This window comes from Mesocricetus auratus, unplaced genomic scaffold, assembly GCF_017639785.1.
Source record: "Mesocricetus auratus isolate SY011 unplaced genomic scaffold, BCM_Maur_2.0 Super-Scaffold_100009, whole genome shotgun sequence".
In the NCBI taxonomy this organism is placed as follows: Eukaryota; Metazoa; Chordata; class Mammalia; order Rodentia; family Cricetidae; genus Mesocricetus; species Mesocricetus auratus.
This window is the reverse complement of record NW_024429193.1, coordinates 64,187,397-64,207,309: the sequence shown is the minus strand read 5'-3', so window position 1 is coordinate 64,207,309 and position 19,913 is coordinate 64,187,397. Positions and strand designations below refer to the sequence as shown.

The 19,913-nt window shown below is 40.4% G+C and overlaps 1 protein-coding gene across 1 annotated transcript; it reads right to left on the bottom strand.

The window, feature by feature from the left end:
* Positions 1–13,694: 13,694 nt before the first annotated feature.
* Positions 13,695–15,462, bottom strand: LOC121142419 (late cornified envelope protein 1C-like). Its single transcript, XM_040752303.1, has 2 exons — positions 15,364–15,462; positions 13,695–14,358 (listed from the first exon to the last, which is right to left on the bottom strand). The coding sequence occupies exon 2, from the start codon at positions 14,333–14,335 to the stop codon at positions 13,880–13,882; it is 456 nt and encodes a 151-aa protein (XP_040608237.1). The 5' UTR covers positions 14,336–14,358; positions 15,364–15,462; the 3' UTR covers positions 13,695–13,879.
* Positions 15,463–19,913: the final 4,451 nt, after the last annotated feature.

The following is a 19,913-nucleotide window of genomic DNA, read 5'->3' as shown; positions in this document are numbered from 1 at the left end:
AGTCATGAGGAAAAGGCCAAAAAAGCTACAGGACAGGTGATGTATAAGCTGATCCCTCAACATGGGAACAGCTCTGAGACTGGATGAGGCATGATAAATCTTGTTGGCTACAGAGCCCTCATAACTTATTATTACATGCCAGCCTTCATATGGATGGACAGAGATGTATATTACAGTTTGGCTGTACAATCAAAATGGACATACGAAGTTGACAGATGCCTTTTACCTGCTCATAAAACAGAAAATCATCTTTGACTTGTACACATTCCATACTTGTGTTAATACAGATACATGTTACCCTTAAAAGTCTATGTGTTTTCAGGAAAAAAAGGACTAGGCAGTAATAAAGACAAGTAGCCCAGGTGATCTAGTTTCTCAGAATGCCTGTTACAGTTTCCTCAAGATTCTTATCCAGAACAACTTCAAAGCTTCTAGCTGAGATGGTCCAGCCTTACAGACTATCCAGTTAGAACTTAAGATAAACCCTGAAATTTCCTATCATGCTAAGACTGGAAAACAGCTAGCTTCCCCAGTACTGAACCATTAGCCCAATGTTCTCAAGGTCTTCTAAAGATGCTGTTATCCCCCCCCCCTCAACAGCAGGAAGCAGCCTAGAGAACACAATGCTTACATTTCCAAGAGGTGGGGTGCATGGTTTTAGCCATTCACCACATGGGTTATGGATGTTTATCATTATTTAAGGGGTTGGTTACAAGTTGTTATTGGTCACGGTCAGGAAAAAAACTGAACAAAGGATATTAGAATCATGGATCTCTTTCTGAAGGAAAAAAGGGGGGATTAGCATAGAAATGATAGGATAAAAGGGTGGATTGTTGAGTCTGCTTTTGAACAACCACTGTCTCAAATATTTTACATTGGTATGTATTTTTGTATAATGATACAAATTTAAGGTTACTTTTGTTATACTGTATATATGTTTCTATTCTTGTGTAAGGTATTATACCTATGTGACTCACTAAAAATGCAATGTAAAGATTTAGTACTTAAAAGCTATTTTGGATAGTAAAGACACGTTAGTAGCTAAAAAAAATCATCAGTTAAAGAGGAAGCTCATAGAATGGGAGAGAATTCTTTCCAGATATACAACTGATAGAAGATTAATAAAAAAGGAACTAAGTCGGGTGTTGGTGGAGCACGTCTTTAATCCCAGCACTCAGGAGACAGAGGCAAGAGGAGTTCCAGGACAGGCTCCAAAACAATACAGAGAAACCCTGTTTGGAAAAAATAAAAGAAAAAAAGGGGACTGAAAAAAAACAGTCAAAAAGAAACAGCAACATAATAATAAGACCCTAATGATTTATTAGAAAAAAAAATGGGCCTGGAACCTGAACAGAGAGTACTCAAAGGACCACATTAATAAACAGATAGATATATGGGTTGATTGATAGATTAATTAATTAATTACCAGCTAAGGGATCTCTTAAAAATGTTCACCATCCTTAGCAATTATAGAAATGTAATCAAAACAACAGCGATTTCATCTTACCACAGCATGTCAAAGATCACCAAAATAACTGACACCAAATGCTGGAAGGAGTGTCACGGGATCTTATTGTTGGTGGTATTGCAAACTGGTGTGTTGATTTACATAAATCAATGTGGAGAATTCTCAAGAAGCTAAAAAAAATCTACCACATTACTTAGCTATACTATTCTTGGTCATAAGCCCAAAGGACTCCACATCCTATTCCACAGATATTTTCCCAGCCATGTTCATTGACACTATTCACAGTAGCAAGGAAATGAAAGCAACCTAAATGTCCTGCAACTGATGAATGCATATTGAAAATGTCATACATAAGTATTATGGAATGCTATTCAGCTATAGAGAAAATGAGTCATGAACTTTGCAGGTAAATGATGGAACCAGGAAAGTTCATACTGAATGAGGTAACCCAGGGCTCCTAGCTCCAAATCTTCAGATGTGAGAACATATCCTGGAGTAACCGAAGAAACTAGGAAAGTAAGAAGGAACTACTGCCAGGGTGGGGGGATGGGAGAGACAAAGAGAGGTGAGTAGTAGTACAAATGATGTGTTGGGGAAAATGAGAAAATGTAGGGGATTCTAATTAGAGAGGGGAGGGAGATAAATACAGAAGAGGGATGAGTGCATGACTGTAAAATAACAGTAAGAATGTCTAAAACAGTCATAAGGAATCATACTATTAACCTAAAAATGTATAACATGTAAACCTGAGTATAAATGCACATATATAGTTTAAATAAAATTTGCTCACCTGGATTCACATAGTTTCCTCCAAGAGCCAAAGACCACCTAACAAAATCCCTAATGCCAGGCATGAGAAGCCCTCTTTTGAGTTGTTGGCCAGGGTTGTTCAAGAGACTCCCCACACATACAGCCAGTTGCTATTGCCTTGGTGGCCCACCAGAGGTAGAAGGCAAGTCCCTACTGATGAAGACACCATGTACTTCAGAAACAGCGCCCCAAGGTCTCTGAACTGGATCTGACCTGAATACCTCCTCTCCTAGGACTGGCTTTCATGGTATACAAAAGCTCTCCACAAGCCTCCAAACTATGGAAATAACCAGGAGTTCTACCCAGCTGTGATGATGGAGAATCACACAGATAAGCAGCATGGTGCAATAAACCGAAGGGTGCATACGTTACATTTTAAATTTTATTTTTTAATTTATTTTCATTTAAATTAGAAACAAGCTTGTTTTACATGTCAATCCCAGTTCCCTTTTCCTCCCCTCCTCCCCTGTCCCCCGCCAGTCCCCTACCCCATCTCTTTTCTGCTCCCCAGGGAGGGTGAGGCTTTCCATGGGGGATCTTCAAAGTCTATCATACAGTTGGAGTAGAGTCTAGGCCCTCCCTCATGTGTCTAGGCTGAGAGAGTATACCTCTCTGTGGAATGGGCCCCCAAAGTCCCACAGTTAAACACTGAGCTGAACTCCTGGAATCCAGTTGCAGAGTGGGAGGAGTGATGAGCAAAGGGGTCAAGACCAGGCTGGAGACACCTACAGAAAGAGCTGACCTGAAAACGGGGGACTGATAGCTGGGAAACTAGCATAGGGCTGACCCAGACTCCCTGAATATGGGTGTCAGTTAGGAGGCCTGGGCAATCTATGGGGCCTCTGGCAGTGGATCAGTATTTATCCCTAGTATACATTTTAAGTTTTAATTGCTATGCCATAGAGAATCATGAAACAAAAATGCCTCTGATCTGCAAGTCCCTTACCCAAGGACAGATAGTTCCTGAGATTCTGGAGGCTATGTTTTATGTAAGATAACAAGCCACTTGTTTTCACTCCCCTAAACAAGTTTGTTTGACACATCTGCACTGTGTGTGCTTGATCACATGTGGGTGGGAGGTATGCAGGCAGGAAACATGGCAGGATGTACGCTTGCCCCTGATTGGACCTGATGGGAAATGCGATGAGTTATGGGTTTTCCTTTTTAAGCCCTGGCCATACTTGACTCTGGGCCATTTCCCAGGAACCTGAGTGTGCACCTGGCCACAGCCCATCCACCTAGGCAATATTTAATTAAAACTTGTTTCAAATTTGTCTTTAAAACGTGGCAGTGGTCTTATTCTCAATCAGTGGTATCAACAGTCAGCAACATCTCTCTAATTGCATTTGAGATCTGCTCAACAAGAAGGAATTTGTGCCTTATGGAAACCTAGACAACAATATAAGGCTGCTGCTTAGAGGAGAACCTAAAACTACTACTTTACTAAACAAGCATAATCTCCAACTACTCTCTAAATAAGTATTATACCCACGGAGAAGTACAGTCTTCATCACTCATCAAGGGAATTTCTCTTGCAGTAGGCAGAGACCACTAGAGAAAACCACAACCAATCAAAATGCAGTGTTGCAAAGCCCATTCCCAATTAATCCATTTGCAATGCAGCTCCTGTACCCCAAGGCTCAAGAATCATTATTGAAGAGGGGGAGCAGAGAGTGTAAGAGCTAGAGGAACAGGAAGTTTGCTGTATGACTGGAATTTCTATGAAGTCTCACCCACGTGACCTCCTAAGAAGGAGCTGGGCAAGCAAAACAGCAATGGACGCGCTAACATGGCTGGAGGAAAGCCCATGAGGCCTTAATCCTATACAAAGAATTACAGGCAACTAAGGAGTGCAAAGAGTGGAATAAATAGTTTTCCCAAGGAAAGAGCATACCAGCTGGTTATTTAATATCGCAATGTAAGCAGCTGAGAGGACAGGAAGCCAAGAAGGGAGGATGGAAGGGAGAGAGGGAGGCAGGAAGGGAGGGAAGGAGGGAGAGAGGGAGGGAACAGTGCTTCAAATAAGCAATGTTTGTAATCATGTAGCACTCAGGTAAACTGACCATATACCATATATTTATGGTACAGGAATGAGCCATGAGCACACAAATTAAACAGACCCTGCCTGAGTCCTTAGAACTTAAAAACAGACACTGACAGTGACAAATAATAAGAGCACATGTATAGTCATGGTAATTTTTAGAAAAAATCTAGAAACCTATGAAACTTTCAATTCAAAGACACAGCCTCACTCCAAAGAGAATATGACAGAATTTATTCTGGAGTCAAGCATTAGTGACCATGGCCTGGGAGCACAGATTCACATAGCCTCAAATCCATGTCTCATTGAGGAAGCAGTTTGGGGAAGTTAGGATAGTAACAGAACAAGAAACATCATAAACCAAGGCACTCGGAAACATCAGACAGGTAGGTTTCAGCAAAGCGGGAAAAACTTCTGTGGCTTCGGAATTTGTCTGGAAACATTGGTTGGTTGAAGCTGGCAGCATGTTAATACATTCTGAAAAGTTTCACCTGTTAGTCACAGGATAGTAGGTCAGGCACAGAGGTAGGAAAGGAATGGCTATTAAGGGAATTAAAGTCGGCCCAGTCATTGACCTGGTCAGTTAGTTGCCCTTGCAGGAGGCTCAGTGTAATGTATAATTTTCCCCTAGAAACTCTCAGTTTTAATAATAATAATATGCAGAATTACTAGTGCTTTAGAGTTTTAAATTAAAAATCTCTAGGGGGCATATTTTCTCTATGAAGAAAGGATGAAGAAGCAAAGGTACTTTATGGTTTGAATTGGTTGAGTTTCAGAGTCACAGAACTGCTCACAGAGCCACACTTTGGCCACTTGTGCCCCAGTTGTTGGCAATGTTTTGACAGTCTATGGGTGGGGTTGGCTGCTGAATGGAGTTTGATGTTAAACATGGTCCATGAATGAAGCTGTGTGAGGCGATTTCTAAGAGCTTGTGAGAATGCGGCAAGTAAACAAGACAAGAGTCTTGTAACCTCTAATCCTTCAGAACATGAATTTGTTTTTGGAATGTGATTTCATGTCCCTCCCACGTGCAATAAATGGGAGTAGGGTTTGTTTTAGATTACCCATCATCTACTATTATCTTTTACATGATGTTTCTAAGCACAGGTTACCATGTGACTGTATCTGACTTGAACTAATGTGACCTTACCCTCATGATTGTATAATCCTAAACTCATGTGTCATTGCCCTTGTGACTGTATATAACATGAACTCAAGTAAACTTTCCTCATGTGACCTTACTTAATTCTCAGAATGCCCTCAGAATATTAACTGAACAGTTGGCCGTCACATGAAACTTTAGTCTGCCTCATTTTTACACTTTGTTCTCCCAGATTAAGGTCACCAAATAGAGTGGTAATACTCACTAGGGGTTGCTATGCTGTTCTCTCTGCTCTCGCAGGTCACTATCATGTGGACAGTTCCGATTTCATGTCCCTACTGTCTTAGACTGGACTCTCCACTATGTATTTCCAGCTTTAATGGAGTAAAGCTATGAAATCATAACCAAAATAAAAATTTTCTTTTTTAAATTATGTGCCAGTCATTTTGGGCACAGTGACAGAGAGATAATACACTGGGTATCATAGTGGAGTTACAAGGAACATTAGATAGAATCCATATTAGCACAAACACTGGACAGTATAGTAGACATGGAAAGAACTCCTTGGTGGAACGTGAAGTATGTGGTCCAATCTCGCCTACAGTAAGTCAGATACTGTGTTGTACTCATGGTGAGGAGACATCTGTCAGCACCAAAGGGGAAGAAAGTGCTTTAAGAGACTACCCTCTATGTGGATAAAGGTCAGAAACTAGTATTTGTGTGTGGGCAGGTCAGAGGACAGGTGGACATAGATGTCCAATCAAGTTCTTGAATATATAATGGTTTCCCATTCATGCTTAATTAAATCCTATGGCTGTAATGGGATCTGGAGGAATAGGATATCCTACACTACATAACTTACTATGTCATATAAGAGATTAATGAGGTTTCTAGTATTGTAGGATCCTAGCATAAAGCCTGATCATTGGAAAGGGATATGATACAGATGTCCCATTTGTGGCTGTATATGCCACTGACAATTTCTGAACTTTGACAGTTGTGAGCCTCTGCATTAATTAAAGTGATATATTTTATAAATAAGGTTTTAATCCAACATCTCACAACACAACTTGAACCTTTTGTCTCCTATTTCCACCAACAACCAGTATATGGTTATGCACATGATTAAATATTTGTGAGTATTAGTATCATGACTTTACAATTTAAAAGTAGCTAATTCATGGTTCTTAGGTCATCCTAACAAAATACACACTCTGAGGTACACCTGTGGACATATGTTGGCCTCAAACTCCCCTAAGTATGAGCATTGGTTGGGTTTTTCCACTGGAATTTAGTTATGGTAAAGTAGACTGGATGTCATTGTCTTAGCTCAGGAGGGACCAGTTCCTGGTTCCTGGAATGATGTGGAGAAGAAGTCATCTGGTTCAGGCCTCACTCTTGAGAAATGGAAATACCTGACCCACTTGATGGGGAGGGTCAGAAAAATGGCTGACCCCATGTTCTGAACATTAACTATTAATGGAGCTGGGAACATTTCATAAATATATTGTCTTGTCAAGACTGTCCTAGGTCATGTATTCATCCTATCTGTCTGTCTTCTATATTATTATTGAGTCATCTTCTCAAATTGTAGGAGATACTGCTGAAATAACCAAGGATGCAAACACACTCTGAATTTATGGTTTCACATACACCTACCAATTACCTCCTCTCTGAGACACTAATCAGCAAATTAATGTAGATGCCCCAAATATAAGTCTTTCTTAGAAGTCTAATATATAGTCAGCATTCTAAAACTAAACATAAAGAATAGTAAACAAGACAGAACATCATCCCACAGAATGGGGAAACATCTTCACCAGCCCCACATTTTACAGAGGGCTGATTTCCAAAAAATACAAAAAACTAAAGAAGCTAGTCACCAAAACAAATAATCCAGTTAAAAAGTGAGGTAAAACCTTCCCACTTGCCGTGTCCTCCTCTCCCCTCCTCTTCTACCCCTGTCTTTCTCCCATTTCCCTCTCCCCTTCCCTCCTCCCTGCTCCCAATTCAATTAGGAGATCTACTCCCATAACCCTTCTCCAGGTTATCATGCATATCTCTCTTAGGGTCTTCCCTGCTTCCCAGACTCTCTGGTGGTGGGATTGTAGGCTTGCAATTCCTTTCTCCATGTCTAAAATCCATATATGAGTGAGTACATACCATGGTTGAGGCAGGGCAAGAATAGAGGAAAGAAGGATGAGAGATACCATAATAGAGGGAGCCATTATAAGTTGGAGGAGAGATCTGGCACTAGTGAGGTCTTCACAAATAAAATGACAACAACTGGCATTAAGGCTACCTTAAATGCCCTCTCCTGATAATGAGGTTGGTAACTACCTTATATGCCATCCTAGAACCCTCATCCAGTGGCTGACAGAAGCAGGGACAGACACCCACTGCTAAAAACTGAACTGAACTCCTGGAACCCAGTTGCAAAGAGAAGTGATGAGCAAAGGAATTAAGACCAGGCTGTCGAAACCCACAGAGGCAGCTGACCTAAACAAGGGGGAATGCATGAACCCCAGACTGAAGACTGACAGAACAGCATGGAACTCATGCAGACTCCCCACCCTGGGTGTCAGAGAAGAGGCCTCGGCAATTTATAGGACCTTGTAGAGTAGATAAGTATTTATTCCTGGCATACAAATGGACTCTGGGAGCCCATTCCACATGGAGGGATGCTCTCTCAGCCTGGATACATGGGGGAGGACCGAAGCCCTGCCCAGGATTATATGACAGACTCTGTCCATCATGGAAGAAGGCCTTACCCTTCCTGGGGAGTGGAGGGGAGATGGAGTGGGATGGGGGCTGAGAGTAATATGTAAAAAGTTAAATAAAAAATTATTATATATTTAAAAAAAGTGGAGTGCAGAACTAAATAGAGAATTTTCAACAGAGGAATCCTAAATGGCTAAAGGGTACTTAAGAAATTTCTCAACATCCTTAGCCATCAGGGAAATGCAAATCAAAACAACTCTGAGATATCATACTATATCTGTCAGAGTGGCTAAAATCAAAAACACCAATGAGGGTTTATGCTGCAGAGGATGTGGAGAAAGGGGAACACTCCTCCATTGCTGGTGGGAGTACAAACTTGTACAGCCACTTTGGAAATCAGTATGGTGGTCTCAGGAAAATGGGAGTCTACCTCAAGATCTAGCAATTCCACTCTTAGGCATATATCCAAAATATGAACATCCATACAACAAGGGCATCTGTGCAACTATTTCATAGCAGCATTATTTGTAATAGTCAGAAACTGGCAGCAGCCTAGATGCCCCTCAACCAAAGAATGGATGAAGGAAATGTGGTATATTTATACAATTGAGTACTACTCAGTGGAAAAAAAACAATGAAATCTTGAAATTTGCAGGCAAATGGATGGAACTAGAAGAAACCATCCTGAGTGAGGTAGCCCAAATGCAGAAAGATAAACATGGTATGTACTCACACATATGTGGATATTAGACATGGAGCAAAGGATAACCAGTCTACAATCCACAACCCCAGAGAAGCTAGGAAACAAGGAGGACCCTAAGACAGACATACATGGTCCCCTGGAGAAGTAGAAAGAGACAAGATCTCCTGAGTAAATTGGAAGCACGGGGAGGGGGGCTAGGGAGTTAGGAGAAAAAGAAGGGGAGAAGGGGAGAGAAGAACATGAGGGATCAGGAAGATCAAGTAGAGGGAAGAATAGAGGAGAGCAAGAAAAGAGATACCTTAACAGAGGAAGTCATTCTAGGTTTAAGGAGGAATCTGGCACTAGGGAAATATTCAGAGATCCCTAGGATGACACCAGCTAAGAATCTAAGCAATAGTAGAGAGGCTACCTTAAATGCCCTTCCCCTATAATGAGATTGATGACTACCTTAAATGCTATCATAGAGCCTTCATGAAATAGCTGATGGAAGCAGAATCAGAGATTCACAGCCACATACTGAGTTGAACTCCTGGAATCCAGTGGTAGAGAGGGAGGAGTGAGCAAAGGGATCAAGACCATGCAGGGGAAACCCACAGAAAGCGCTGACCTGAGCAAGTGGAAGTTCATGAACCTCAGTGTGACAGCTGGGGAACCAGCATAGGACCGAACCAGACCTCCCCCCTGAACATGGGTGTCAGTTGGGAGGCCTATGAAGTCTATGGGGCCTCTGGCAGTGGAACCAGTATTTATCCATAGTGCACAAATGGGCTTTGGGATCCCATTCCCTATGGAGGGATATTCTCTCTACCACAAATGATGTGACAGACTTTGATGATCCCTCATGGGGGATGTCACACCCCCTTGGTAGTGGGTGGGGAGTGGGATGGGAGTTTGGTGGGGGCCCTGGGAGTACTAGTGGGGCAAAGAGAACTGGGATTGGTATGTAAAATAAGTTTTTTTTAATTTAAATAAAAATTTATAGAAAAGAACAGTTTAAATATATAAAGAAACATCAAAAATTAAATAATAAACACCAGTAGGAAAAAAATCACCTGGTTTACAGAAGTCACAGACTGCTTCCTCTCATACGTATAGTTAAGAGCATGTGTGTTCCCACACAAAGGCAGATGCTCAGCTTTGCTAATAGGCATATAAATAAAAAGAGAATAGTAGAGTATCCTTTATGTGGAAGCAGCCTGCCAAATTCCTTTATGTATTTCAAAATAACAATGACTTATAATAACATGCTGCTTATTTGGGATGTGTGGGAATTAGTAATATATACATTGGTATTTGGGGCTGGCAATACAAACTGCTGTAATTGTTCTGGAAAACAGTATATGCTAAATGATGTGTAGTAAACATACACAAACATGTGCATTTCATTTTATGTGATAGTTGAGCTTTTGGGCATTTAAATAAGACAAAGTTCTCAAACAGAACTATAAATACATACGAATGTTTTATAGAATGTCTATAGATAAAGTGAGACTCAGTAAGATCACAGAATAAATATAAATATATGGGGCCTAGATAATGGCTTAGTGAGTAAGAGTACTTGTCATGCAAGCCTGAAAACCTTACTTGATCCCTGGGACCCAGGCTAGAAGGAAACAATGAACTCCTAAAAAGTTTTTTGACCTCCACATATATGCAGTGGTATGTGCTCTCCTTCACTCACATATATACAACATAATAAATGAGTGTTTAAAAAGGATCAAGATATAGCATGCACATTATTCTCAATGACATCAGCAATGCTATAGAAAAATTTTCTTGATAAATGAACCATCAAGGGATTGCAAGGAAATATTGACTCAGTAATGATAAGAGATAAGTATTTAAGTGAACTGAATTTAACCCCTTATATTAATTGCCTCTAGTCAATGAAGAAACCTTAGAGTCATATCACACACACACACACACACACACACACACACACACGGATTCAGATACTTTCCCAGTCTCTCCTTACTCCTGTCAACCTCCCCCTCCACCCTACAAATCTCTTCTTCACATCTATGTCTTGTTTCTGCATTATGAGATGAGACACACCTCTGGGTGTGTATATGAGGGTGTTTCCCTAAAGGTTTAACTGAGGAGGAACGACAACTTGAATGTGGGCAGTGCCATTCTTTGGGCTAGAATTTTGTAACAGGAAAAACTGTGAACCCAATATGACTAGCATACAATGTGACCAGCTTATTCTCCTGATACTATCCTTCCCCATCATGATAAGCTGTCCTTCAAAGTGTAAACCCAAGCAAATCCTTTATGATGATTCACATTTATGATCAACTTGGTTAGGTCTGCAATTAATTGAGATGCCTATGGATGGATTGGTAGTGTATTTCCAGGAAGTATTAACTGAGGGAGATTATCCTCAGATTAAGCAGCCCCTTCCAGTGATGGCCCAGATATAAAAGAGGCCTAAGGAAACGACATTTCTCTCTCTCTCTCTCTCTCTCTCTCTCTCTCTCTCTCTCTCTCTCTCTCTCTCTCTCTCTCTGTGTGTGTGTGTGTGTGTTCCCATAGTGAGTTGTGAGTTCAAGACTGCATGTATCTCTGGAGACCAGAGGCATCGGATCATCTGGAAGTAGCATTACAAACAGTTGTGACTTGCTTAACATGGGTTTGGGGAACAGAATTTGTCCTCTGTAAGAGTGATATGTGTTCTTAACTAAGCCATTTCTCCAGCTTCTTGCCTGCTTCCTGATGATGAGCATATCTATCTCATTCTTATTGCTGTTGCCATTGATTGCTACCATCAGAACCCAGTTTGTTCAGCCTTCTAATACAGACTGGAAAACAGAGGCTCTCCAGGAATCCTTTAGGCCTTCAGTGTACTGCTAGGACTACTAAGGTATCCAGTCACACAGACAGAGTAGCTGCCAAGTTCTGAGCCTCTCTAGGTGTCAGATAGTCAGTGTTAGACTACCAAACCCCTATCCTGTAAGAAAATAGGATAAATCCTCTTTTGTAATATACATTCATTCTATCAGCTCTTTTCCTCTAGAGAGCCCTGACTTGAGAGACCTTTCCACCCTTAAGTTGTTTTCCTTTAAGTATTTGACTAAAGTTGTAAGAAGGCCCAGCATCGTGCTTTTTCTCAGTAGGTACGTGTAAGTAGGGTGGCATGCAGAAAAAAGGTCTCTGGGCACCTTAGGTGAGTAGATGGAATTTGTTTAGACTAACACTCTTTATGCTGCCTTGGATTCTGCCCTCAGCAAGTGAGATAGGGTCTGCCTACTAGAAGACCTGCCTCCTGCTTTTGTGTGGCTCCTGTGACATGGTACCTGGAATTCCTGCCTCACTGCTTGGTAGAGGGTGGGCAGGTTGGACAAAGCAGGTGCTCCAAACATGGAATATTAAATAGGATGGTATATTGTTTTCATCATCTATTGCCTTATCTGCTCAGTGTTACCTGCCCCTTACTCTCTTTCTTAAGCTTGGTTTCCATAGTTTCTCATCTCCCTCCTGCAATGTTGCTTCATTAACACCAGGCATTAAGGTTTGAACAAAGAAATGTGCATGCCTACAGGGCTTTTACATGTGCTCCATCTTGTTCTCAGAGGATGTCATTTTATTCACTTGTTTATTTATTTACTTGTTTGTTTAAAATGTGGCATAGTCATTAGATATAAATTATGGGAAACGTGCACTCCCAAAGCCTTCTTTTAAAAATAACTTGGGAAAATTTTCCTAGATGTTAGGTTTGTAGTTTTTGAGTCAGACATACTCAGACACCATTCCAGTTCTAGTAGCAAATATCAAAGTTAGTACAGACTCCTTAACTTTTCTCACTTGGTTCTTCAACTATAAAATATAGATTTGAATGACCCTCTTTTCCTGAATTTTCAGAGTATTAAATAAGACAGTTTAATTAACTGATCAAACTGTTTCAAGCACAAACCTTCCATACTAAAAGATAGCATCATTATAACCATTATATTTCATCAGTTTGTAGGAGCAGGCAGACTTTGCTGGCAGGTGCATGATCTACTTTCCTATGGTACTGTGCAGTCACTATTTTTTTCTACCTGTGTAATGCTTAAGCTACTTGTGCAATGACCCCAGCTGGCAGAAATGTGTAACTGGACACATCACCCCACAGAGATCTGTCCCAGGACTGTCTGGCTGTCACTATTTTCCTCCTTGGGTTGTTACAAAAGCAACATGGGGGAATGGACAGCATCCTGCTGCACCCCCTCACTGCAAGGAATCTACTCAGGAGCAGAGCTTACCTACTTGAGATCACATGGTCAAGATTTTTGCTGAATATGATGTCCAATAGAAGTCTTTCCATCAACTTGATTTACAACTGGATTTTAAATTGTCAGCACATTTGGATTCTGATAAGCATTGATCTTCTTGACTTGGTTCAACAATGTAAAAGACTCGAATTTAAGTCAATATACTAGAACAATGAGCAAAATTATACCTTTACAGGTCTTTTTAATAAAAAAAACCTGAGAATCAAAGTTTATCGAGAGAGACTCAGTTTCATTTAGTGAGGTGTTACAGCCACTGCAAAGGATACATGTGTGAGTTCTTAGAAACTCTATCCCAGTACTCAGGAACATAGTAGAGCCAAGTATATAACACCAGAAAGCACACATCTGTATGTAGATGAGGATGATAACAGCAATAGGCAGCATGTGGGGTAGACTAGTCCTCATTGTGAACAAGAAAGGGTGATTGAGAGGTCACTATGCACACCCTATCAGATGGATGGCTCTCTGACCCGCATTCCTGATCCACATTTCTGTCACCCAGAGTAAAATGGAACACCAGTTACAATCACTGACACGTAGGGATGATGATAGTGAAAATGGCTAAGGGTCTGAAGAAGATTGCAAGGAAGATTTTATTATTTTGTAATACAGAAAATGAGTTACCCTGCTTGTTAGGGCATTCAGAATTTTCCACATAATTTCAGCATCTCTAGGCCCACGACAGGAGGAAGAGAGAGCAGGCAGTCTTCCTCCGGAGGTTTCCTTTTTCACTGCTTGTCTGAGGTCCTCCTGACAAAGATCAACAGCAACCCCCAGACTGTTGACTGCTACCACAGCTGCTGCCCCCGCTGCTGCCACAGCAGCCACTGCTGCCCCCGCTGCTGCCACAGCACCCACTGCTACCCCCGCTGCTACCACAGCACCCACTGCTGCCACCACTGCTACAGCATCCAGAGCTGTGACGATGGCGACGAAGAGATCTGCGGGGCCTGTGGTGGCTCAGGCAGCAGCCGCCACCCCCAGAGCTGCAGCAGCCCCCGGAGCTGGAGCCACAGCAGCCACCAGAGCTGGAGCCACAGCCACCAGACCCCAGGCTGCAGCAGGATGACACAGGGGGGCACTTAGGAGGGCATTTTGGGGGGCATTTTGGAGGACACTTTGGTGTCTGGCACTTGGGAGGGCACTTTGGTGTCTGGCACTTGGGAGGACACTTGGGAGGGGGCTGGCACTGCTGCTGGCTCTGCTGGCAGGACATCTCAGCTGGTGAGTGCTCAGGAGCTGTGGAAAAGTAACACACAAATCAGACCCAGGATCCTAGGGCATCCTATCCACCTCTAAATATCACTGTTATTCATGGAAACTCCATATTCAGTAGTTTTATTCTAACAAACCCCAAGGCTCTTGCAGTACTGGCCCAAAGAGACAAATTATCTTACAAGTTTTGACAGGAGAGAAGAGGTGCTTGTTCTTTTTAAAAACCCTGTAACCCTTAATTTGAGATATTTCACAGTCTGAAGGCATATTCAGAATAACTTCCTCCTCCACTTACATTTCTCTGACTGACATCTTTTACAATGCCATTGGTCTTCATCTACTACCATCATAAGTCATATGGAGATTCTTATGAGGTTTCCATCAATCCCCTAAGCATCCTAAACTGATGAGATAATGATGTCAGAGAAGAAAATGGTGATTATGGATCAGTGATCTTACTCCCTTTAATGAAAAAAAAATCTAGCTTATCCATTCCTGCAGAAGTGAACCAGGTCTGGTTCTTCCTTTCAAGAAATTTTGAACTCATCTCAACACCTCTTATGAACTGGTTGACATGGCAAGTCTTGTGTTGTTGCTGTATCTTAAAAATTCTGAGCAGCATGTGATAAAATTCCAGAACCACAGCTCTGCGTGTTTTCTAAGCAATTTTGGTCTTTCTTTGCAGGCTGTCTCAGGGCTGTGTTAGTAGAGGGGAGCTCTCCCCTCCCCTCCTCCACCCCCCTCAAAGCCTGTCAAGGTCCACAGCTCTCTGTATTTCAGGTTCCCATCCTGAGGGACAGCTCTACTGGAGGGTAAATGATCCTCTCCAGTTACCCAGTTACTTCTAATACCTCCTGTGAGTTTTAGAATCCCTTTACTCTACTACAGCAACCCAACCTTCAATTTTTTTCTATACTCTCTGCTCTTCCACCATGTCTCTGAGCTCTATGGCCTTGCCCAGCCCACTCCCACTCCCCAACTCTTCCCTTCTCTATAGACTATGCTCCAGGTCCTCCAGTGGCCACTTACCAAGATGACAGGTAGCACAAGGTCTGTTGGTACCTCAGGAGGTGAGTGAATGGAGGTGCTCTGTCCCTCAGTCCTTTTATTCTAACTTTTGGCTCTGCCCTTGCCTATGAGACAGTGGTTGAGCATGGGGGGCCCTGCCCCTTGACATCATGTGGTCCTGTGACTGGTGATGACCAAATAGATGTTCCTCACCAGCTTTCCTCAATAGGACTCATGGATGCTGCATCCGGCTTGGAATATGATTTAGACGTGAGATGAGGAAGTGGATTCCTGTCATAACTAAAGGATCCATAAGAGATTCTCATTGCTCAACTGATCACTTCATTGATCTTTCTGAAATGATTAACACTCCAAGTTTCAGGGTTAAACTACAAAATCTACAGTTTTGTATCTATCTTCCTCCTACCTGGTCATGAGACAAATTTAATGCTGGGCATAGTCCCTTCTGTCTTTGTTTCACCCTAACTACCATTATCAGTCTCATTTGTTCTTGTAGAGTTTCACTTTGAGTTTCATGTCAAGTGTACATATACAGTTTTACATGTCTATATACAATATAAGAAGGAAAATATGAAAGAATATGCATATTTGTCTTTCTGCACCTGGATTAATTCACCTAGAATCATCTTAAGTTATTTCTATTTCTCTGGAAATGACATTACTTTCTTCCTCATTGTGAAAAAATTGCAATGTATACTATATTTTCTTAACACATCCCTCTATTGTTATATATATTATATAGACATATAATTTATATATGGAAAAGATTCTATGACCGTGATGTACAGCATCTGCTTTGCTGACTTTGAGTTCTTTGAGTAAATGTCCAGAAATATATAGCTGGTCATAACAGGCCCAATTTTTATAACTTCATTGTGGAGGGTCCTAAATAAGGTTAGCATAATAAAAGCTATCTTAATATTCATACTGTATTCTTAGAGACTAACACTTAGTTAAGTTTCTATGTCTCTGTGTCTGCTTATCTTCCTGTACAGCATATTTTCAAGGCCTGCAATCCAGGCTCTCCTATCTTTCTGTCTCCTGGCCTGAAGTCCAGGCTACCCCAGCTGCAGACTTGTGTCCTTGGAACATACCCTGCCAAGGAGAACTTCTGTTCCCTGCCCTTCTGCTACCTGCCCCACTTAAGCCCTGTTGGTACTTTTAATAAACAAGGCCTGATCAGAATCCTGTCTTGTCTCTGTCTCTCCTGTCACTTGTCCCCCCATTCTCACTCCCTCCCCCAGATTCCCTGATGACTGACTCTGCACGCGGGATGGGCACTTCATGAATTATCACTGGGGTAAGATGGAGTCACAGTTTCTATTTGGATTTGCATTTCTCCTATGGCTATCAAATTTATATTTTTCAAATGTTTAGCAGCCATTTGTTTTTCGTTTTCTGATAAATGTCTATGAACTTCATTAGCTCATTTATTGATTGAGTAGTTTACTTCTTGAGTTTTTTGTACATCACAGATATTAATCCATATAGCTAGCAAAGATTTTAACCCATTTTGTGGACTGCCTTTTCACTTAACTATTTCCTTTTCTGTATAGAATCTTTTTAAATTCATAAGGTCTAGTTTGTCAAATATTTGCTTTATTTCTTGACCAACAGAGTCCCGTTGAGAAATTCCTTGCCTTTGCCAATATTTTGAAGTATTTACCCTGCATTTTCAGGACTCTGATCCACCTGGAGTTGATGTTTATGCAGGTGAGAGATAAGTGTCTAGTTAAATCTTTTCATGTGATGATACAATTTTTTCAGGAGAGATGGACTTTTCTCAATTGTGCATTTTAGCATCTTTGTAAAAATCAGGTGAGTCTGGCTACATGGTTTTGTATCTGTCCCTCTGTTCGATTCCAATAATCTACATGTCTTCATTTTTGTCAGTACTATGGTGTTTTTGTCACTATGACCCTGTAGCTTAACTTGAAATATCATCATAGTTGATAATTCTGTCATTCTTTGTGCTATAATTGTTTTGGACTATCTGCATTTTATTGCATTTGAAAATTAATTTTAAGATTCTTTTTAAGTGAAAAATGGCGTTGAAATTTTGTTGGAGATTGTATTGAATCTGGTGATTGTTTTCAGTAAATAATTTTTACAATATTAATTATTTAATCCATGAGATAAAAGTCCATTCCATCTTCCAGTATATTCTTCAGTTTCTTTTTTCAGTCTTTTTAGTTTCATTGTGGAGATCTTCCACTTCCTTGACTATATATTCCAAGATGCTTTCTAAGGAACTGTGAATGGGGCTCTTCTGAGGATTTTTTCTCAACTTGATATCCTTGTTATTGCTATACATGACAGCTACTGGTTTGTTGATATTAATTTTGTAACAGGCCACATTTCTTGAAGTATTTTTCAAGTCTAAGGGATTTCTGGTGGAATTTTTAGGGTCTCTTATAAATAGAGTCGTGTCATCTGTAAATGAAGGTGCTTTGATGTATTTTTAATCATATTTCCTTTCTTTCTCTTATTAGTGTAGCTAATAGTTCAAGCACTGTATTGAGTAACAGAAGACTAATTGGATGTTATGCGTTTTTGTTTAGTGTAAATACTTTAAGGTTTTCTCCATTTAGTGTAATTTGGGGTACAGGTTTGTCACATATGCTCTTTATTATGATGAGACAAATTTCCTCTATTCCTAGGCTCTTCAGTCCTTTTATTGTTAATGAATGTTGGATTCTCAAAAGCTTTTTCTGTGACTATTGAAATGATCAGGTTATTTCTGTACTAGAGTCCATTTATATGCTACATTAAATTTATTGATATATATGCCTATACATTATGCCAATTATATATCTATCTATACACACACATATATGTGTATATATGGAGAGAGAGAGAGAACTTATAAGTGCTCATTGTTTACTGGTTGTATAGAAGATGTCTTTTCACATACTTTCTTTGATTTTTGTAGTTAGTGTTTTACTTTTAATAGAGGTGGTGAATCTCTTACCTGGTCTTGTCTATTTAATGTCCTATATGCCTTTTGCACATGGATCATCACACCTAATTTTAAGAGTCTTTCATGTGCCATATCATTGACGTGAAGCTATAATAACCTTCTTGAAAACCTGACCTGGGTTTTGTATTTCTTTACCAGTACCCATCTAGCCCATTGAATAGTTTATGATCTTAAATCTTCTCACCAAGTCTATCTATGATATTTTCATTTATAAATAGCTATTCTTTATGATATAGATAACCCTTCAGGGAGCTGGTCTCTGACATATGCATGGCGAGATATGTGAGGCCACATGACTTTAGGGATCTGCCACTATCTCACCTGACAAGAATGCTGTTCTCTTCCTCGGGCTGCTCCAACGGTCTTAGTAACTGGGAGAGGTCAGGAAGTGATTCCTGGGTGTCCACAATGGCAGCTCTGCTCAGCTCAGCTCCTGACTTCCAGAATGATGAGATCCTGATGCCATCTGCCTCATGTCTCTGCCTCTATGCCGGAGCACAGCTTTATCATCAGCTGACCCATGTAGCCCTGCTTGAGGAAGGCTGAAAATCTGTTTCTGACTGTGAGCTTTTCAGGCCTACCTGTCATTCAGGTCAGTGTAACCATCTTGACTTGTCAACTGCTTTCTTTCTTGGGATTTCTATGTGGCATACTGTCTCTCTATTATAATGACTAATTTTCTCCATGTTGAAGAATGCAAGAACACAACTGAGTTCTAAGCAGAAGAAATTCAAGAAATAATGAGCTTTTTGTTTTCTGTGCTCCTGAGTCAGCATCAAGGAAATTAGTCATTTCTCATTTGTTTTTCTCATTTCTATTCTCATTTCAACCTTTTGAATAGTCATAAATAATGATGCCATTATCTCACAGTCTGAAGGAAGGTTCAGTTTCTACTTAAATAACATTGTTTAAAATTGTATTATTTGATTGATCATAAGGCTGCATTTTTGATTTATTGGCACTACAGACCAATCAACAGCCAGTATTTTCTGTTTTGTAGATTTGGCATGACTTCTTCCTTGGCTATTTAGACATTCTCTGACGTTGTATGGCCCCTGGATGTATTATGCATGTGTTTTTTTTATCTTCTTCTAGTTCTCTTGACATTGATTAAGAGATTTTATTTCTTTTTTTAATTCATATTATAATTACATCATTCTCATATTCGCAAGCCTCCAAAATACCCTTTCTGGCTCTCTTTCAAATTCATGGCCTCCTTTTCTCCTTTTTCATTGTTGTTGTTGTTATAGACAGACAGGCACACATATATACACACATACAATGATGTTTTATAAGTAATTGGGAAAAGTACCTGGAATTTTCTTTTTTTTTGATAGTGTTGCTTTTGTACGGTATGTTTCAGTCCATCCCCTTGTGGATATTTTTTGTAGTGAATAATCCTAAACTTGTCTTAATTATTGTATTTTTATCTCATTTGACTGATATCAGAATAAATTCACAAAAAATGGTATGAAATTTATCAAACCCAATAATGATCTGAGTGAATAAATCAACGAATTTCTTTAGTAAGTTTTAGTGGCATCTCTAATTACTTTAACCTCAGGCCTCC